The 22,406-nt window shown below is 42.2% G+C and overlaps 1 protein-coding gene across 3 annotated transcripts; it reads right to left on the bottom strand.

Moving 5' to 3' along the window:
• Positions 1–1,071: 1,071 nt before the first annotated feature.
• SKP1 (S-phase kinase associated protein 1) lies at positions 1,072–17,437 on the bottom strand. 3 transcript variants are annotated; one of them, XM_033409801.2, is made up of 7 exons: positions 17,281–17,407; positions 15,135–15,206; positions 14,454–14,550; positions 8,519–8,592; positions 5,017–5,160; positions 2,603–2,743; positions 1,072–1,958 (listed from the first exon to the last, which is right to left on the bottom strand). In XM_033409801.2, exons 3-7 carry the CDS (start codon positions 14,548–14,550, stop codon positions 1,923–1,925), a joined length of 492 nt encoding a protein of 163 aa, XP_033265692.1. In that variant the 5' UTR covers positions 15,135–15,206; positions 17,281–17,407; the 3' UTR covers positions 1,072–1,922. The 3 variants fall into 3 exon arrangements, with proteins under 3 accessions (XP_033265692.1, XP_033265693.1, XP_004282170.1); XM_033409802.2 differs by having other exon boundaries at positions 15,135–15,200; positions 17,281–17,403; XM_004282122.4 differs by lacking the exon at positions 15,135–15,206 and having other exon boundaries at positions 17,281–17,437.
• Positions 17,438–22,406: the final 4,969 nt, after the last annotated feature.

The following is a 22,406-nucleotide window of genomic DNA, read 5'->3' as shown; positions in this document are numbered from 1 at the left end:
TTTTGTTTGTTTAAAGACAAGGGCCAAGGTCTACAGAAAGTCAAGAAGAGAACAAAATTTTAAACTACTATATTGTCTGTCCACTCAATCTTACATATTCAGAAAGATCCCAGTATCCTTTAAATATGGGTAGTGATGATATTTAGTCCTATAATTGTAACAATTCTTGGGGGTTACAGATCAACAGCTAATAATAATAGGCTCCCGCTTCCTATAAGCTGATACTTCCTTTCCAAACTAAATAGAGCATATGCTAACAATCCTGAACTTTTAGGAAAGATTTGTTATGATATTGCGAGGGATATACTTGAGGTAGTTAAACTTTTGGCAAGAGTTGACCATTGGGAAATAGCAGAAAAGAGACACTCCAGCTAGGAGTGAATGCTGCTACCTTCCCCACTAAAACCAGAACAAATGGAAAAACAAGCTTACTTCCTGAGTAAAGGGAATCAGGGATTCAGAAGTAGTCGAAGGGTTTGCAATCTTTTTCTGTGAAGAGCCAGAGTAAATATTTTAGGCTTTTTGGTCAAATACACTCTTTGTGTGTCTATTTTTTAACAATCCTTTAAAAATGTAAAAAACCATTTTTAACTCACAGACTGCAAAAACAGGTTGTAGGCTAGATTTCACCCACACACAGGCTGTAGTTTGCTATCTCTGGTACAGACAACAAATGGGGATTTATGTGAGACAGCACATGAAACTTTATTATAAAGGTAGATTTGGGACAAATAAGAGTTGAAGTAAAAGCAAACTACTGTCAAGTAATAATCTGAGCCAGAAGAGCTCACAGTAAACATGAAGAGAACACATTAAGACTACATGTGAATATAGTTAATTCTAACTGGGAAAGTAAGTAAAAAGGGAACACAAGGAGGAAAGAAAAAAAATTAGAAGACAATTAGAACAGAGTCTACCAGAACCTTATTGTTATGTCGCAGCCTCCAGTGAGCTAGGACATGAACTGCCTGCAAGTCTTTTCCAACTGAACAACCATACGTAAACTTAACTTTTAATATTAAGTGAAGAGAAACATTTAAATACACAAAAAGCAAACCATTTACTACCTACTACGTAACTTACTTTTTATTGGAAGTATCTTGCATTTGTGACTGATGCTTTCTGGGTAACGCCATACATTTTAACATTAAAGGTTAAATTATTTTTTACATGCAAGTAGTGTTTATGGTTTTCCCCACATAGGATTACTGATTATAAAAAGATGACACACCACATGGGGTTAAGTGTCTCTTTTAATAGAAAAGCCAGCAAACTGTCTAATTCTGCTTCCTCCCAAACCACAAACTGAGTGGTAAATGAGCCTCTAGCCAACATATTCAAAGCTGAGAGGATTAAAAATGCAAAAATAAGTCCTCAGATCCAATTAAGGGAGCCCTGCTACATACAGGTTAATCAATACCAGTGGACTCCAGGAAGCTGGAAGACATTCTGATAACCCCACTCTGATAACATTTACCTCAATTAGCCTTTTTCCAGTTTCCAACTCATGAATAAAAGATAATACATTGTTAATTCTATTTCAGAAAATTTTTTGCAAGTTGTTTTATTTACAATGCCAACTTTTAAAAGTCACTAAACTAAAGTTAACTGGACAATAAACTAGGCATAAATTGCTTTACAAAAAGAGGGAAAGCCCAAAATGCCACTTTCTATAGAGAACCCACAGTTTAATTTTATTCAGAGCAAAGAATAAAGAACTTTTGATCATACTAGAAGAAACTGAGCCATAAGTTTGGAATCTGTACTGAAACTACACATGCAATGAGGACAACATTCTGCTAATACAACTGATTTGCTGCTGCATTTGTGGACTGTTTTTCTAATATTAACAATTATAAACAAAGCAGTGCAACTAGTATTTGGAACAATCCTTACAGTGTTACAGCATCAGACACAAAATTTCACTTCTCCTCACACCACTGGTTCTCTTTGCGTACCTAGAAGAAGAGACAGATATAAGGAAGTACCTTAAGTAGTCTTTTCTAAGACTACTATCTAATGATTCATCAATAGCCTGTGAGGTGGGTCAGAAGGAAATAGATGGAAAACCGGAAAAACCCAGTTAACAGTACGCTTCCAGGTTACCATTCTTTCCCTCCCCAGTTTTTTATTGTGCCCTGCTGAAATTATCAAGAAAAGCAAAGACAATGGGCAATTACAGCTTTAGTCACCAGAGACAACCTGCATCAACAAAATCATTCTGATCTATTCATTTCTTCCCCATTCACTAAGTTGCTCTGAAGTATCCTGGCACATAATCCATAGGGCCTGCTCTTCTGAAGTCAAATATTGATGGCTTACATGTAAGGTCCCAGGTGCCAAAACTAGTACCTGCTAAGGAACAAATATCAAACAGCACCTTTGGATGAAAACTAATTGTTCTTATGCTTATAAAAGAACAGTATCATCTAAGTGCTTAGACTAAGAGACAGACCAGAATATTTTTAGCATACAGAAGGTACCTATTTTCCCTCAAGTCAAGTCAAGACTCCTTGATATAAATACCTCTTTTCCTAGCATGCTATGGGTTTCAGTCTCTCTTGAAAAGCATTTGATCAAGAACAAGCTGTTAGCCACCTACCTGGGCTTCCTCTTCTTCAGTAAAATCATTTTTGATATTGAATGTCTTTCGAATCTCCTCAGGAGTTTTCCCCTTGATCATATTGGCAACAGTCTTGCAGGTAACATCAAGCAGACCTTTGATGTCTAAGTAGTTTGCTGCCTGTAAAGTAATTGTTGTTTTCATTAAAGTATACTTGATGCTTTAAATTAAATCCAGAATCAGTGACTAACAATCCATATCTAACCTAGCTTAAAATACTAGTTAATTTTAAGAAATTAAATGAATAAATAAATCAAATTCTTCTGTGAAAGATTATTGTATGTCCCATTCTTTGTTATACCTCTGTAATACTGAGTCCTTGCGCTACATTCAGCAAACTACACTACCTCAAATGTCAAAGAATGGCCACTACTGGCAGTTGTGTACGCGTGCACACACACAAACACAAGTTTGTGTTTGACAAAAATATTTAAAGAATTCAGTGATTTTCCTGGTGGTCCAGTGGTTAGGACTCTACGATCTCACTGCCAAGGGCCCAGGTTCAATCCCTGGTTGGGGAACTAAGATCCCGTAAGTAGTTATAGCATTACATTTTACTGACCTTCTGATTCAACTTTTGGTTTCTTTGATTTTCTCTATTGTTTACCTGTTTTCTATTTTACTGATTTCTGCTCTTACCTTTACTACTCCCTTTCTTTGGGATGAAATTCATCTTTCATTAGTTTCTTAAAGTAAAAGCTTAGACTGCTGGGCTTCCCTGGTGGCGCAGTGGTTAGGAGTCCGCCTGCCAATGCAGGGGACGCGGGTTTGTGCCCCGGTCCGGGAGGATTCCACGGCAGCGGCTGGGCCCATGGGCCGGGGCCGCTGGGCCCGCGCGTGCTCTGTGGCAGGAGAGGCCGCAGCAGTGAGAGGCCCGCGTGCCACAAAAAAAAAAAAAAAAGCTTAGACTGCTGATTTGAAACTTTTCTTTTTTCTTTTTTTTAAAAATATATTTATTTATTTATTTTATTTTTGGCTGCATTGGGTCTTTGCTGCTACACGTGGGCTTTCTCTAGTTGCGGCAAGTGGGAGTTACTCTTCGTTGCAGTGCATGGGCTTCTCATTGTGGTGGCCTGTTACCAAGCACAGCCTCTAGGCACGTGGGCTTCAGTAGCTGTGGCACGAGTGCTCAGTAGTTGTGGCTCACGGGCTGCAGAGCACAGGCTCAGTAGTTGTGGTGCATGGGCTTAGTTGCTCTGCGGCATGTGGGATCTTCCCAGACCAGGGATCGAACCTGTGTTCCCTGCATTGGCAGGCGGATTCTTAACCACTGTGCCACCAGGGAAGCCCCTTTCTTTTCTAATATAGGTGTTTAGGGCTATCAATTTCCCTCTAAATGCTACTTTAGCTTAATCTCACAGATTTTCGTATGTTGTGTTTCATTTCCATTCAGTTTAAAATACTAACTTTTCTTGTGATTTCTTCATTGACTCATTCTTCAGTAATCATTCTTGATTACTAAGAAATGTGTTACTTAGTTTTCAAATATTTGCAGATTTTCCAGATAGCTTTCTGTTACTGATTTCTCATTTCATTCCACTGTGATTAGAAAACATATTTTGTGTGACCTGAATCCTTTCAAATGAGACTTTTTTGTTTGTTTTGTTTTGGCCGTGCCACGCAGCATGTGGGACCTTAGTTCCCCAACCAGATATTGAACCCACACCCCCTGCAATGGAAGCGCAGGAATCTTAACCACTGGACCACCAGGGAAGTTCCCCTGTGACTTGTTTTAAGGCCCACAACATGTCTATCTTGGAAGTATACACTTGAAAAGAATATGAATTCTGCTGTCATTAGTCTTCTACATCCTTGATTCTCTGTCTACTTGTTTTATCAATTATTTAGAGACAGGTTTTGAAATCTCTAACTATGATTGTGGATTTGCCTACTTAACCTTTAGAGTTCTATTGGTTTTTGTTTCACTTTCTGGAAGTTCTGCTTTTAGGTAGAAAAACATTTAGGATTCTTATGTCCTCGTAATAATGAACAGACCACTTTATCATTATGCAATGACCCTCTTTAATCCTGATAATATTCTTCACTCTGAAATGTACTTTAATATAGTCACTCCAGTTTTCTTTTGGTTATTATTGTTAGCATAATATTATCTTATTCCACCCTTTAAACCTAATTGTGTCTTTATATTTAAAGTGAGTTTTTTGTAGACAGAATAGCTAACTCTTTTCTATCCAATGTGATGACCTCTAACCTTTAATTGTGGTGTTTATAGACTGTTTACATTTAACGTGGTTATTGATACATGGATTTAAATATAGCATTGCAGAGTTTAGAGTTAAAATTCAGTATCAATGAATTTAACAAATTTAATTCTATGAAAAGTGCTAAAGGTATGGACTAGAAATATCTTATACTATGCATTAAAAACATACCAGTATAAGCTCAAAAAGTGTTCCTTGGTCAACTTTCAGGAATTCTTGATCCCAAACAGGGATATCATCTGTTCGCTTTTCTTTGTTCTCATCATCCTCAGGAGGAGGAGGATCATCCTTGTGGTGGGTGCACCACTGAATGACCTACAACAACAAAAGTTCATTCCTATATGGCATTTTATAACAAGGTACTTCGTTCCACTGCTGGGGCAAGGTTATTCCTACACGGGGCTAAGAACTAACTGTAAGTCAACTTGAATAGTAAAGTTAGTAGCCCAGCTTGAAAAGCACAACCCTAGAGTTCATGGAAGATCTTAGATAACAGCGAACCATGAAGACAGATTACTATACTTGACCATACTAATAAAGCTCCTGTGCAAAAAAACACATTAAGTCAGACAGGAAAATGACTGGGAAATACCTGCAACATGTACATGCCAGCAATGGATTACCTTATAAAATATAAAATCTTAACAATCTCTACACAGAAATGGGCTAAAGATATGAACAGGCAATTTACAAAATATATCTGAATATGAATAGTCTAAAAGGAGGAAATACTCAGCCTCATTAAATGCAAAATTAACACTACAGATACTACTTTAGACTGTACCCCCAAAAGATAAATAAAAATCAAGATGTCGATACTAATCATTGGCAACAGTGTGAGGATAACATGAACTTTTCTACTATAGAGTGTAAACTGGTATAATCCCTTTGAAAAGTAACCTAGGAGTACCTAGGGAAGCTGAATATGTGCATACACTATCACCAAGCAATTCTAAACACCCTAGACACATGCACAACACTACCCAGTATAAGAACAATGCAGGCAAAGCCCAAAGTTCCCTTAGTAATGGAATGAACACATTAAAGTTTCTAGAAGCTGATTAGCTAGACTGTGCACCATCATATAGACCACAATCTACACTGAAAGTGTTAAGTTACAGAATCTAGGTGGTAGGAAAATGGGTGTTTGCTGTATAATTTAACTTTTCTGTATGATTAACTTTTTTTTTTTAATACTATAATGTTGGGGGAATAAACAATGCTGAGAGAAAATGGGAGAACTGAGAAATCATACTATAAGGATACAAAAAAGGGAAAGAACTACTTCTAGAAGAAAAAGCCAAGCATAAAGGGCTTTAATTAAATAGCTTTTTAAGAAGTATTCCAGGGCTTCCCTGGTGGTGCAGTGGTTGAGAGTTCGCCTGCCGATGCAGGGGACACGGGTTCGTACCCTGGTCCGGGAAGATCCCACATGTCGCGGAGTGGATAGGCCCGTGAGCCATGGTTGCTAGGCCTGCACGTCTGGAGCCTGTGCTCCGCAACCAGAGAAGCCACATCAGTGAGAGGCCCGCGTACCGCAAAAAAAAAAAGTAGTAGTATTCCAGTAGTATAAGAAAGAAACCAGGGCTTCCCTGGTGGCGCAGTGGTTGAGAGTCCGCCTGCCGATGCGGTGGACATGGGTTTGTGCCCCGGTCCAGGAAGATCCCACATGCCGCAGAGCGGCTTGGCCTGTGAGCCATGGCTGCTGAGCCTGCGCATCTGGAGCCTGTGCTCCGCAACGGGAGAGGCCACAACAGTGAGAGGCCCACGTACCGCAAAAAAAAAAAAAGAAAAAAAGAAACCTATGAGTAACATATGGCATTTAAAAAGTCTTAAAAGGCTATGTAGGGTTTCCCTGGTGGTGCAGTGGTTAAGAATCCGCCTGCCAATGCACGGGACATGGGCTAGAGCCCTGGTCCAGGAAGATCCCACATGCCGCGGAGCAACTAAGCTGGTGCGCCACAACTACTGAGCCCACACACCTAGAGAGCCCACATGCCACAACTACTGAGCCCGTGTGCCACACCTACTGAAGCCCGCGAGCCACAACTACTGAGCCCGTGAGCCACAACTAACGAAGCCTGCCTGCCTGGAGCCTGTGCTCTGCAACAAGAGAAGCCACCGCAATGAGAAGCCCGTGCACCGCAAGGAAGAGTAGCCCCTGCTCGTCACAACTAGAGAAAGCCCGCGTGCAGCAACGAAGACCCAACGCAGCCAAAAATAAATAAAAAATAATAATAAAAAAAGGAGATCTAACTAGATAAAAATATAAAGCTGTGAATTGACCTAAGACAAGCAAAGTGGTAAAAACTACATAAAGAACTCGTATAAAAAGCCTATTAAGACTACAAAATGGATGAACCTTGAAAACATTACGCTAAGCGAAATAAGCCAGACACAAAAGAATATCCTATGATCCCATTTTTTATAAGATAGCCCAGTATAGTCAAAGTCACAGAGATAGAATACAGAATAGTGGTTACAAGGGGCTTTTTACCCGGACTAGGGATATTAAAAAGACTGGTAATAGCCAATCATGGTAAGAATACGGAAAAATATGCAATGCAGCTGTATCTCATGCCAGGGTCAAGAGAAAGCATAAAATGCAACTGCATATGGTCAATGACTCTGAAAATTCCTCAGGAAGGGGCCAACTGGAAATGACCATTCCCATCTCTAAGCCTAGCCAGTTTTCCCCACAATGTGGAAACTGGCTGCTGTTTCTTCAGAAGAGCATTCAGTTAAACAGCTGGCTCTATTAAGGAGCCATATGCTCTGAAACACTAAAATCCTATTCAATGTAGAGGGCTGGGGAATTCCCAGGTGGTCCAATGGTTAGGACTCGGTGCTTTCACTGCCACAGGCCCAGGTTCAATCCCTGGTCGGGGAACTAAGATCCCTGCAAGCCGCGCACAGTGCAGGCAAAAAAATAATAATATGTAGAGGGCTGTTTATGCTTAGACACAGGGTAAGGTGATCAACTAAAAAAAAAAGAAACAAACCAAAAAAAGCACATATCTTGTTCTCAAACTCCTTTTCTTTACATTATTTTCATTTTTGGCTGCATTGGGTCTTCGTCGCTGTGTGTGGGCTTTCTCTACTTGCGGCAAGCAGGGGCTACTCTTCGTTGTGGTGCGCGGGCTTCTCATTATGGTGGCTTCTCTTGTTGTGGAGCACGGGCTCTAGGCGCGTGAGCTCAGTAGTTGTGGCTCGCGAGCTCTAGAGCACAGTCTCAGTAGTTGTGGTGCACGGGCTTAGTTGCTCCGCGGCATGTGGGATCTTCCTGGACCAGGGCTCGAACCCGTGTCCCCTGCATTGGCAGGCGGATTCTTAACCACTGACCACCAGGGAAGTCCCTCAAACTCCTTTTGAGGCATACCATTCAGTAGACAAGCAATACAAAAAAATTCCCCTTTTTGCTAAGCACATACCATTATATTTCAATAATTTAAATGTGTTAATGAAAAAGACTAGACAACTTAAATATTCACAGGGCCTGGTTAAACTAAAATAAATATCTTAGTCATAATCTTACTATATAGTTACTGTTTTTGTTTTGTTTTGTTTTTAAGGAAGCTATCTATATATCAATTAGAAATATCACCAGGATATTGTTAATGAGAAAAAGGATATATACATATATATATATATAAGGGTATAGTTGCTACCTTACCTTTTTTAATATTGCTGCATTAACATTTGGCAAGGGGACTGGATCATCATCTCCTTCATCATCCATTCCCAAATCTAAGTAAACCAGAAGAGAGTTGCCATTATTTTCTAGCCCCGTTATAACAACCAGGCTGTTTCAAACAAGTAACTTGTAAGACATGTTATCTGAAAGACTATAAAAAGTACTTTACTAAGAATAGTTCTCTTGAAAGTATTTAAAACCGGCAGTTCCTAGCAACAGCTCCATGAACCACCCAAAACTATATAAAAATGTGTGAGAAGACAAATACAGGATTATATAAAAAGAGTTTTCTTAATTAGGAGGAAAAGTGATTTAATAAGTGGGATTGAGATAACTGGGCAACCACCTGGGAAAAAATTAAAGCTAGACGCTTACCCTTACTCTTTATACCAAACTCTAAATGGACTGCACTCAGGAAAATAAAACAATGTGAGGTATTGCAGAAGTAACAGAATCTCAATCTATTAAAATTTGAAGCCCAAAAATGTATATATACACACACAGACACACACAACAGATCGTGCAGCCACTGACAAAAAACAAGGCAGGCAGCTCCATACATACTGGTATGATTTCAAGATTAAAGTTTTTAAAAGCCAAGTATAAAAGATAAGTGTTACCTGAATAAAAATGGGAATATACTTATATTTATATTTAAAATATCTTCAAAAGGATATACAAGGAATTGTTAATATTATGTCCAAGGTAGTTAATGAGAACATGGGTTGAGAGACGTAGTTTCAACATATACCCTTTAGTGTTATTCATCACATACATACTACTTATAATTTTGAATATATAGGTTTCTCTAATAAAAAGTCCTAACTTTTAGACTATCAAAGTGGTTGCTGAGCTCCAAAGAGAAAACTTAAAATCCGCATGTTACTTAAAGATTCTAAATAAGAGTATTTTTCAAACCAAATGGGTCCATCCTTCAGTTTCTACAGGACTAAAAAAGAGCTGCCAAAGACACTTATGTAACAGAAGTACCAAGATCAGGGGTCAAAAGTACTGCATTGCTATACTGGTTGTAGCACAGCACCAGTTACATTGACATGGTTAAGTGCTGAGGCATACATTTGAGTCCCTAATATATAGCTGTGCTAGGCAGGGAAGAATCAGCAATGAATACAGGAGGATGGGAGGAACTGTTGCAACTTTAGATAGAGTTGCTCAGGATGCCTCACAGAGAAGATGACATTTTAATTAAAATCCTAAAGGAGAGAACACCTAAGCAGAGGAAATGACAAATGCAAAGGCCTTCTGATAGTGTCCTAAAAACACTAAGGAATCTCGTGTTACAAGAGCAGAGTTAGCCAGGTTGAAAGGAGAAGACAGGGCCCTAATAGGGCCTTCTGCAATTTGGCTACTATATTGGTAAGAGATAGCAGAGAGCAGGAGGGGAAAGAGGGAAACCAATTATGAGGCTAGCAATGACCCAGGCAAGTACAAGTGGCTTGTACAAGGTATATAGCTATGGAAGAAGAAATAGTCCAATTCTGTATGCATTTTGAAGTGAGAGGCAACAGGATTTGCCAACAGATGGAAAGCAGAATGTGAAAGGAGTTAGCGACGGCTAAGGCTTATAACATGAGGAACCAGACGGATGGAGCTGCCATTGGAGTTGCCACTAATTGATATGGGGAAAGTTGACAGAGAACTTGTTTTAGAGGGCAGGGAATCAAGAATTCTAGTTTGGGGACTTCCTTAGTGGCACAGTGGTTAAGAATCCACCTGCCAGTGCAGGGAACACAGGTTCAAGCCCTGGTCCAGGAAGATCCCACATGCCGCAGAGCAACTAAGCCCATGAGCCACAACTACTGAGCCCGCGCGCCCCAACTACTGAAGCCCACGCACCTAGAGCCCGTGCTCTGCAACGAGAAGCCACTGCAATGAGAAGCCTGTGCACCACAAAGAAGAGTAGCCCCCGCTCGCTGCAACTAGAGAAAGCTCGCACGCAGCAACGAAGACCCAACGCAGCCAAAAATAAATTTAAAAAAGAAAACAATTCTAGTTTAATAAGTTTGAGATATCTATTAGATATTCAATGGTTGACCAAGAAGTTAAATATGCAAGTCTAAAAATCAAAAGAAGAGATTAGAACTGTAGGTAAGTTTGGGAAATGATGTATAAATGATTTATAACACTATGATTCTAGCTGAGGGACTGACTGAGTATTGATACAGTGAAGAGGTACAATGATTAAGCAAACTCCCGGGAACTGAAGGCTTTAAAGATGGGGAGAAGGCTTTAAAGATGGGGAGACAGGTTGTCAGTGAGCTAAGTATTAAGTATCCTGAAAGCCAAATGTAGAAGGGACTGATCTACTGTCAAAGGCTATCAGTAAGTCTAGATGAGAAATGAAACAATGCACTTGACAACATGGAGATCAATGAGTTTAACAAGCTTCTCCAGTGAAGTGGTAAAGATGAGAGTATATTCAAAAAGTATTCTATTTTCCTGTATGGGTACATTCACTCATCTCCCCTCTATTCCTCCCCACCAATGCCTTTACCTGATCCCATCTTTGCTGAGAGTAAAACTATAAAATGACAATATTTCAATTTGGATCAAGCCACTTATGCTTTTCTTGAACTAGTATGAAGTATTTTTAACTCAGAGGGCAGAAAAAGAAGTTATACTATGGAAAATACATGTGTTTGGGGAAATGAACAGATTAGAGGAAATGAAATACAGAAGACCAGCTTGTTTAGACACAAATGTTATTTGGAAGAAGGCTTAAGTCACATTAAAAGTAAGGGCCTTACAGTTGTAAAGGATCACTTCTCCAGCATTTAAACCGAGGATTTGAAATGGTTTTTGCTTTTAGACTAAATGCACAAGTACCAACAGTCATTCCTTTAAGCTATTTAGTTTCAAGGACTTCTGAAACACACCTGTATCCTGATACCACAACCTGGACCTGAAGAAATGAGTCAATCTATGTGTACACATGCCAAGATTTTCACTTCTGATTGTCCACTGATTAGAAGATTTTATTTCAATACACTCCAGTCTTCAAGAGGCTAACATTCTATATAAACCACTGGTACTTAAGATAAAGTCATTCACCTCTGATGCCCAAAGCTATGAAAGGAAAGAAACATTTTAATTGTTGCTATCTATCATCCACTTGCTTCAGTGATCAAAGTTGGCAGAAAACCTTCAAGCAGCCCTATGTTCCTACACTGGCAAATGCTTCTTTGAAGCAGCACAGGAGAGATTAGTGTGCCAGGCACCAACTAAGATGAAATAAAGCAAGTATTCAGGCAGCAATTTTGTTATCAGTTTCTACATCTTCTAGATAAAGCCTTACTCACCTGCCTTTAGGGACACCTGGATAACTTTCACACTCTTTTATCAGTGACCATACTATAGTTCTTCATTCAACACGTACTTGATGAACAGTGACTGTGGGTTGTACCAAGGGGTTTACAACTTAATAAAAGTAATCTATGTAAGTCACCAGGGAGCAGGACTGTAAGTGCCACATAACTGGTGTCAATTACCCAAAACAACTTTATGTTCAGCTTTTATTTTCTATTAGAAGCCAGGAAAAAAACTAAAAAGAAAACCGAAAAGAATATGTTCAGCTTTTATTTTCTATTAGAAAACAGAAGACAAACCTGCAGCTCAGCTTCTGCCTCTACCACACCTAATACTTGCTGTTAGAAGTCTTCTAACTTATTATCCCTGAAATCCTAAGTGACCAGTCTGCAGTATATGAATCTGATAATCACTCTGGTCACTTCAAAATGCCTCCCTTTTCCCTTGGCTTCCTACTCCACATATTCTCTACTTCTGACTTCACTCTTAACAGCCCATCCTGCCCCAACATGGCCACCTGCCAAGCTCATTTACTTCCATATATATATATATATATATATATATATATACACACACACACACACACACACACACACACACACTCCTATAACCCACCATACAAAGTCAGTCTATCCCCAGCAGCCTACAACTCAGGGACCAAGATCCACATACTCAACTGACTAGTAGCTTATTACAAAGATCTTTTGAGAGAATCTCTAACATACACAACATGTTCAACCTCAAAGTCATTTTCTTTCCATTCCCCTCAAACTTGTTGCTCAGCTCTATCAACTACAAGTATCACAATCACAACCCCAATTAAAAACCTCAATTTCTTTTAAACACATCCTGTCTACTTTACCTCAGAATGATCTCCCAAAACATCTTAATTTTACTAGATTTGAAATATCACCTCACTAGTACTACACACTGCACTCTCCACAAGCCTAAAGAATAACATCAGCCAACAAGTTCCCATAGCACCACCTGGCACAATTTTATTAATGCACTAATTATACCATGTGACCATTAGCCTTGTTTGGTGTCTATCTCCCTGCCTAGTTTATAAATCCTTCAAGAGCAAAGACCACTTCTCACTTACCTTCTTTTCACCGGCACCAGGACTTATTCTTTGCCTGCCTTTCTGCTCTCACTGAACACTGACTACTATATCTCCTGCTAATGCTTGGCATACAACTCTTTAATTAAATATCTATAAGCTACAGATAAACAAAAACTTTTGATATTTGAATGCACTCAGCCCTCCGTATCTGCAGGTCCCACATCCTTGGATTCAAACCGTGGATAGAAAGTATTAAAAAATAAAAATTTTTAAATTCCAGAAAGTTCCAAAAAGCTAAAATTTGAATTTACATAGCATTTATGGTGTTATTAGGTATAAAAATCTAGAGATAATTTAAAGTATAAGGGAGAATGTATGTAGGTTATATGCAAATACCACCCCATTTTATGTTATTTGAGTATCCATGGATTTTGGTATCCATAGGGGGTCCTGGAACCAATCCCCTGCAGATATGGAGACAAATGTACTGAAGAACATTCTTATTACTACTGTTTTTTTCCCACCAATTCTAGAAACTGATTTGTAAGTCTCCATATACTGTTAATGTCTACCAACCCACTGATAATACTAATTAGAGACCCAGGGCTTCCCTGGTGGTGCAGTGGTTAAGAATCCACCTGCCAACGCAGGGAACGTGGGTTTGAGCCCTGGTCCAGAAAGATCCCACATGCCGCGGAGCAACTAAGCCCGTGCGCCACAACCACTGAGCCTGCGCTCTAGAGCCCACGAGCCACAACTTCTGAAGCCTGTGCGCCGAGAGTCTGTGCTCTGCAACAAGAGAAGCCACCGCAATGAGAAGCCCGCGCACCACAAGGAAAAGTAGCCCCCACTCGCCGCAACTAGAGAAAGCCCGCGCGCAGCAACGAAGACCCAACTGAGCCAAAAAGTAATTAATTAATTTAAAAAAAAGAAGAGAGAGATCCATGTTAACTAGTAAAAGTTTCAAAACGTTTCAGGACCTGTTTTCTTGCCTTCCTTCTTTGATGCACTGCATACATGCTTTGCAGCAGTTTCAGAGGAATGACAAAACAGACAAAAGGGAAGACTTGGTTAAAAAAAAAAAAAAGAAAGAAACAGACATCTACTCAGTTTACAATCTACTCAGCTTACTCCGGCTGTTGAAACAAGGTGTTCTATTTAGCTACCATATATAAGGTATCTCTTTTCCAAAGGCTTTACCTTTTGTCATTAGAAATTACGAACGCAAATTTACTTGAAAGAGAAATGGGCCATTGTCTGAGGTTTGGAAGTCATTTCAGTATTAGCTTATGGTATTATCTACCTAATAAGGGAAAAAACTCAGTAATTCAGAAAATGCAGAAAAAACTGACCTGTACCAAAAACAATGCAGTTAATACTTTAAAGAAAAAAAGTAAACTTTACCCCTTCATACCCCTGAGAGTTTTCTGACACTGTTACTTCTGTAGATTTGATGTTCACAGGTTATATCAAGCTACTCATTTCTTTCCCTTTCCTCTGACCCACGTTTTCTAATAAACTTACCTTCCAACATGGTCTTAATAGTCACAGATTGTTTCGCAATTTCAACATCAACTTCAAATATCTCTCCATCAGAACTCTGCAACTTAATTGAAGGCATCTAAAAAAAGGTATTATATTGAATTTGAAATTTAAGAGATATTACTTCTATACAAACTACATTTCAAACTACAGTCTGTTAGACACCTTCTAACTTATTAACCGTAAGACCCTAAGGACCTATAGTATATAACCCTATAAAACACTAAGTGATTATTCACATGCTAGCACACAAGTGTTTCTATAAAAATTTTGTGGAAGTATAACTCCTAGGAACAGAAGCTTTTAAAGCCTGCCCTACTGAATTCATTACTAGTGTAAGTTTTAGAATTAACACTTTATATTTTTGATGCAAAATGTATCTAAAATGGACTTATTCTTTGCCCGCCTTTCTGCTCTCACTGAACACTGACTACTCCACCTGCAAACCTGAGGGAGGTGAGTCCAAAATAAACAAAGCTACCCAGATAAGATAGTAATTTTCCCACAGTGAGACTTACCAGTGAAAAATGAGTTCAAATCCAAAGAGTAGATCAGGATATACTTATTTATGTTTGGATCAATGCAAGACCATACACAAAAGAATAAAATATTTTAAGGATAAGCACATGTTGTAAACCTAGTAAATTTCAGAGTCCTTTTTACCTTTCATTACTGACTGTCCAGGTGTCCAAGTTTGAGATCTCCTGCCAAAGTCCTCATAGTAATAACCTATTACTTGCGCCAAAAATGTATTTATTAACTCAGATTAATTATGAGTCATTAGGAAAAAGACACCTCTTACATAAAAGTTAATTAAGCAATTAACTTCAAAAGACTTGAGTTTTGGCAAAAAAACCAAAACAAAAAAACACCTCTTTAAAATTAAAAGTTCTAAGCTTCTAAGCCAGCAATTTCTTACCATATTCAGATTCTTGGGGGAGTGGCGCAGGGGAGGGGGGAACGGCAACAATACCTGACTGTAAAAATTCAAAACCTCTTTAAATTTCAAGTATAGATTTTTTAAAGGTCCATCATAATCCTGCGATGTCGTTATAACTTAAAAACATAGAATTTGGCATTTAAAACACTGATCGAACCTTTTTAGGTCCCAAGACTTAAGACCCATTAAATCAGCTAAAATATTCATTCTGCCTTCCCCAGACAACTGTCTCCATTTCCCAAACAACAAGTTGTTAAGGCAAGGAAGCAAAAAGGTAAAGCTGTTTTAAAAGCAGCCATTTAAATATCCAGCTCTCACCCATCCATGGGTGGAGAGAATCAGATTTCATTTTACAGTTCACAAATATGTCTGCTTTTCCGTGTTGCTCAGTACTTGCCAATAATGCAGTTGTCCTGCTCCATGGAGAAAGACCCAGAGCAGAGTTATTGCCTCTGTGACAAGGCAATAACAAAAGGTATCCCCAAAAGAAATATTTTAACGTGAGCTCAATTTTTAATTACGAAACATTCTATGATCTTTTTATGTTCCACAGTACTGGAGTGAACATTATAGAATCAAGAGTCTGGCAACACAGTTGATAAAATTACTTTTAAGCAAGACGAACATTTCATATTTCAAATAACTTTTGATAAACAGCAAGATCTGCTTAGTCATAGTCAAATTCGTCTATTAGGTTACTCCTACGGGAGCTGAGATCTTAATAAATAGCAGAGAAACCATCGGTTAATCTGTAATTCGATGCACTTTGTAACGCTAAACTTGGTACTCAAAGACAACTTTTTTAGTGTTATACAGCTGGAATTCAGAGCAAATTTTCGTATAATGATGGGTGAAATTTTGTTTGACATGCTTTCAAGACCATTCCTTCAATTCCTTATGCTCCAGTACTTGTAAATCACTCTGAGTGGGTTCTATCAACACCATAAAGGAAAAAACCTGTTTTAAGTGACCCGAAATTCTGACACCTCTTTTTAGAGGGTAGAGTGAAATCTGCGTTGCTCTATGACACAGAAACATTCTACTGTAACGCTCTGATGAAAAAAATCATGACCCAAAACCTAAACCTGAAGTCTCCATTAAAAAGTAAACCGAAGCAGGTGAATGTCCTACCCCTTCAAAAACCAGGCACCTCGAGTTAGGACTTAGAGCACCTAAAAGCCACACCACTATGACGATGGCATCTGCTATTACAACAATGGTTTCAGCAAGCCCAGGCTGTGGCAAAGTAATGGGAGAGAAATATTCCGAAGGAGCAGGCGGCTCTCTGCCAAGATTCGGACCCAGCACAGTCAGCCAGGACCGGTGACTAGCGACGCTAGATACAGGGGCGAGAAAAGGATGGGTGCCAAGAATCCTGCGCTCCCGGACTACCACCGCCACGCTTCCTCCGGACACCAAAACAACAAACACGGACACACGCCCACGCTCACGACAGCCACGGGAACTCCATTAAAAGCCCCGCCGCCACCCTCGCCCTGGCTGCCAGTGGCTGGCAGGCTCAACGCCGAGCGAGGCCCCCGGCCCCAGCCTGGGCCCTCAGTCGAGCCCCGCCACGGCTGACGGTCGCCCCGTGAAGAGAAGGCCTAATCTCGGGTTCGGCTCGCACCTTCTCCCTCCCGCCCGCCCGGGCACCCACGGGGCGCCGTGAAGACGCGAGGCTAGAGGAGGCCTCGCCGAGTCGAGGGGCGGGGTGGGAGAACAAGGCCGACAACGGGTTCCAAAGAGCCTGAGGGAAGGCCAGGCCCAGGTGCCTCCCGCCTCCAGCAGGGCCAAAGCACCAGCGGTGCTGCCACCAGCTCGCAACCCGCGGCGCCACCGCCCCTCCCAGCTCCGTCGGCGGCTACTCACAGTGTTAGGATTCAAGGAGATGGCGGGCCAGAGGCTGAGGAGAACAGGGCGGCGTCTGCAAAAAAAAACACAGAAACGCGGAGAACAAGGCCAACACTGCGGAGCGGCGCGGCGTCTACCTATATATGAGCGGGCGCAGGCGCCGAGGACCCTTGCGCCCGTCACGTCACAGAGCCGGCGGGGCTGGCCGCCGAGATCGCCTGACGACAGGCGAAGGCAGGCCGGGCGGGCCAGGCGGAGACGCGGCAAGGCGGGGCGAGGCGAGGCGCGGCGGGCCTTGATCCTCACCCCCTCCCTCGAAAGCTAGGCTCGGTCTCCTCAAAGCGGGAACGGAGGACTGGCTGTGGTACTTCACGGCCTGCGAGGGTCCTTCAGGCGGGGGCTGTCCTAAGCTGAACTAAAGACCCCAGACCTGAAAAGCCTGGAAGCCGCGAGCGCAGGAGGAGGAGGAGGAAGGAGGAGGCAGGGGGAGGAAGGGGGAGGAAGGGGGAGGGAGGGAGGGAGGGGGAGGGACGGGGGAGGGACGGGGGAGGGGGGAGGGAGAGAGAGGTGTTCTCCCGCGTGTGTGTTGAGGGTGGTGTTTGGGAGGGGCTACGGCTCCCTTTCAGGACGGGGAAACTGGGACTCCGAGAAAGAATGGGAGTTGGCCTTTCCAGTCAGCGCTGTGAGATTCTGCTCAGGGTCTCAGTATCCTCCCCTGAACCTAATAGGAGTTAGCTCACTCTCCACAATAATCCATGCGGTGAAGTATCGTTACCCTTTTTTATTTGTAAGGGAACAGGTTCAGAACGGTTCGGTGGCAGAGCAAGGATTTTTTGATCCTCTTAACCCCTATTGCCTATCGTTGACTTCTGAAGAGGCCTCCAGTCCAAAGTAACTATTGTTGCAGAGAAACCCCAAGTGTATAGAGGAGGCCTCTCTCTGCCAGTGAATATCCATTCATTCAGCAGAAGTGTACTGGGGACGGGGGTGGGGGCGTGGAGAGGAGCAGGGCGGTGAAGAGCCACCGGGCGAGATCCTGCAGCGAACCAGGCAGCCAGGATCCAGTCTTCACAGAACTCTTGTATGGGATGCTTCCTGAGGGCTGTGTGATAGTCTCCCTAGGATGAAGCCAACCATTAAGGGAAAGGGGTTAGTCTGAAAATTCCGACCCCGCCCTCCCCCGCCCCATCCTCTCCAGTCAGAGACTGACCAGCTCTACCCTGCTCTGCTTAGGGAACATCGCCACCCCTCCCTAGGAGACGAAGGCGCCAGGCTCAGCTAACCAACAGGCACGTGATGGTATCCCTGACGCCAAAGAAACAAAAGACACTTCCACAGAGGGCCCCCTAAAGAAATCAGAGGCCTACAGCTCTTCTGGGAAGGGACTGGGCAGGGAGGCCAAGCAGCTCCTTGGGTTACCAGGTCTTTGTCTACTAGCTGTGGTATCCAGTGTCTGCCAGGTGCCACAGCTGATGACAGGAAGATGAAAGGACCTACAGCTCTCAGACTTTGTCTCACAACACCGCCCTGCCCTCAGCAGCTCAAGCTTCAGGTCTCCTCCTCAAGACCCACTGGAGCCCCTTTGCTCCCCAGCCTGTGGCATACAAGGTGGCACCTTGTAAAGTCTTGCTGAGCATCGTAAGCAGTGCCACATCGCACATCTAGCCTGAGGGTCTAGCACGGGGCCTGGCATAAACTAGGTGTATGTTTTTTTCCACACGTCTGTGGTCCCCCAATATTAGAGTCACCAAGAGCTTCTTGTTTTCAAAAAGCACATTTTATTTACTCATGCAGCTATTGTACGCATAGATTATCTCAGGAAAGATACACAAGTAATTTTTGGCCTCAGGGGAGGGGAACTAGGTGACTGGAGAAGAGGGTTGGGATGATTTTTCACTTTATACCCTTTCTACCTTTTGGATTTTGATCCATATGTATGTATTACCTATTCAAAATGTTCTTTACTTCAAAAAAATTGGCATCAGGTCAAGAAAAATACAGATTCCCGGGTCCGCTCTTGATGTAATGAATCAGACTCCCTGGGGGCAGGCTTTTCTGCCTTTGAACAGGTTCCCCCAAGTGATTCTTAAACCCAGGGTAAGTTGAGAAACCACTATAGTAGCACTGCCAAGAAGGGGCCAGCAGTGTCTGTCAGAGGTGACTCATTTAGATTCACACTTTCTGAATCCACCATACCCTCCACTCAGGAGACACAAGACAGTTGCAAGACTGCAGGGTGCGGGCTGGGGAACATGCATCCCCACTCATTTATCCGTAATCACCAGCCCAGGTCAAAAAGGACTGGCCCCGACAGAGTCCCCTTGGTATGTGGGTGGGGGTGTGTTTTTTGAGGGGCTGGGGAGGCGGTGGTTCTACTGATCCTGGAGCTAGCCCTAAGAAGGCTGAGGTCTCATCCTTACTTCAGTCACTCCACACACCATGTGATCAAACTCCTTGTGCTATAGAGGAAGAAAATAAAACCAAAGAGAAGGGACTTTTCCAGTGTCACAAAGCCATTGCAGAGCAGGGCTGAGGTTCCAGCCCCAGCTCTGCTTCTGCAACCACAGCCCAGGTACTGAATTTTAGCCCCATCCTTCAAATGCCAGGAATATTTTCTGATTAACTATTCCCAGCATACTACCTCCAGGGGAGCTAAACTCCTGGGATTCAAGCAGTCCAGGTGGGAAAATCTGGTTTTTATGGTGAATTCATTTCCAGAGATGATCACCCTTTGTAAATAGAGTTTCACTGATGTAAAGGGCTCACAGGAGCATTCCTATGAGGACCGGCCCTCTCGGTGGATCTAAAATCAAACTTTGCTGCCCAGAATTCAGTCACACTCCGTTTGTCAGGCGCTTACCCATGGAAAAGACCTCAGGCTCTGGATGTGTGTTCCAGCCCATAGGACAGCATGTAAGCTAAGAAGTAATCCAGTCTACATGGTCAGAGATCTCCTGGCTGTACTCTCCTGCTGTGTCAACTTTCTCAGTCTTTCTCCCCTGATACAGTGGTAAGCACAGTGACTGTTATATGATCTTAGGCAACTTATTTCACCTCTCTGAGCCTCACGTTCCTCTGCTTAGCCACTCCTTCCCTTTTGTCAAACTCTAAGCCTTCCATCTAAAATCAGACTACCTATTACTCCAGAGGAGAGAGTGCTGAATGCAAAGAATAAAGAGTGAAATTCTTGGATCTTGATTAGCAAAATGCTCTCTTGAAACCCAAAGCTTTTTTTTTTTAAATAAATTTATTTATTTTATTTATCTTGGCTGCATTGGGTCTTCATTGCTGCACGCGGACTTTCTCTAGTTGTGGCGAGAAGGGGCTACTCTTCGTTGCGGTGCCTGGGCTTCTCATTGCGGTGGCTTCTCTTGTTGGGGAGCACAGGCTCTAGGTGCGCGGGCTTCGGTAGTTGTGGCACACAGGCTCAGTAGTTGTGGTTCGTGGGCTCTAGAGCGCAGGCTCAGTAGTTGTGGCACACGGGCTTTGTTGCTCCGTGGCATGTGGGCTCTTCCCAGACCAGGGATCAAACCCGTGTTCACTGCATTGGCAGGCGGATTCTTAACCACTGCGCCACCAGGGAGGTCCCCCAAAGATTTTTAATGCAAGAAGTTTTTTTGAGCAGTGAAAGTCCAAGAGGCTGAAGGACTCATATCTTAAATTTTACATCAGCAACAGCATAGTCAGGAAGAAGGTATGATGACACCAGAGCTAGTTTTCTAAAACACTGGGGGTGGGGAAAAAATCAAGGCAAAGTGAGCACTGCAGTTATAGCTACTGCAGTGGACCTCTTAGAAGGGACTCTCTCACTGCCTCCCCCGATCCCCTCTACCCAGGAATAGGGAGAGATTAGGACCTCCAGAAAGGTTTGGGAGCTCTGAGAGTGAAGAGAATCTGTGCCTTGGTCTGTGAGTAAGGTCTAAAGTCTTCCATGATGAGAAAGTATGGCAGCAGTGAAGCAGAAATGGCACCTGGGTGTGCCTAGGCAAGTGGGCCTGGGAGCATCTCAGGCTGGTGGGGAGCATTGAAGTATTTCCTGAGACCCTAAAACAGCACGGAAGTTGCTCAAAGAGGGGCTAGATAAGCAGCAAGGGGCTTGTGGGATGTAATAAACGGAATCAAATGAACCTAGAAGAATCTGGACAGTCCAAGCCAGAGACTATGGCACAAACACGGACATCCGTGGGCACAGCAGAAATCAAGGATGACAGTTCACAACTGGCAGGGGTCAAGTCTACCTGCTTTCCTGAGCAGTAGAGGAAGATGGATGATGACCAAGAGCCAGACAATCTCCAGCCCCCTCAACTCCCACTCCATGCCATGATCATATAAGCTCAGACTGTAGTTTTGACCCTGGATAGCAGAAGAGGGACAAAACCCTCAACTTGACTGAGTGTACCCCTGAAATGACAGTGATCATACAACCACTTGATTAAAGTGACCAGATTATATTTTTGCTATCATCTGGAAATAGGTACTATAGAAAGTAAAAGAGTTATAATTTTCGCACACCCGAATTTTCTGACTTTAAAATTTCATACAGCCATGGTGCAAAGGAATCATATAGACCTGCTGCTGCCCACTTGCTGCTCACATCTGTGTGATCTGGGTGGGATGTGTGGCTTCCCCTCTCTAACCCCAGTCTCCTTGTCTGTAGAATGGGGCTTATAGCAATACCTACCTCACAGGATTTTTGTGAAAATTATTTCAATCACTAGAATGGCTAAACTTAAGAGTGACAATACCAAGTGTTGACAAGGATGTGGAACAACTGAAACTCTCACATGTTGCTGGTGGGAGTACAAATTGGTATATTTCAGAAAATTGACAGTATCTACTAAAACTAAACATGCATACACCCAGTGGCTCAGTAATCCCAACTCTGGACTAATCCCCAACAGGGATAAGTCCTCATGTCCATAAAGTATGTTTAAGAATGTTCCCAGTAACTTTATTCATAAGAGAAAAAAACTAGAAGTAACAAATCCATCAAATGTAAAATGAAAAAATAAATTGTCATATATTCATACAATGGCATACTAAACAGCAATGAAAAGGAAACTACGGATATGACCGTGGATGTATCTCACAATGTTGAGTGAAAGAAGGTAGACACAAGAGTACTTATGAGTCCATTGAAATTA

Source organism: Orcinus orca, chromosome 3, assembly GCF_937001465.1.
Source record: "Orcinus orca chromosome 3, mOrcOrc1.1, whole genome shotgun sequence".
Classification (NCBI taxonomy): Eukaryota; Metazoa; Chordata; class Mammalia; order Artiodactyla; family Delphinidae; genus Orcinus; species Orcinus orca.
Note: the sequence above shows the minus strand (reverse complement) of the source record. Positions and strands in the feature narration are given on the sequence as shown.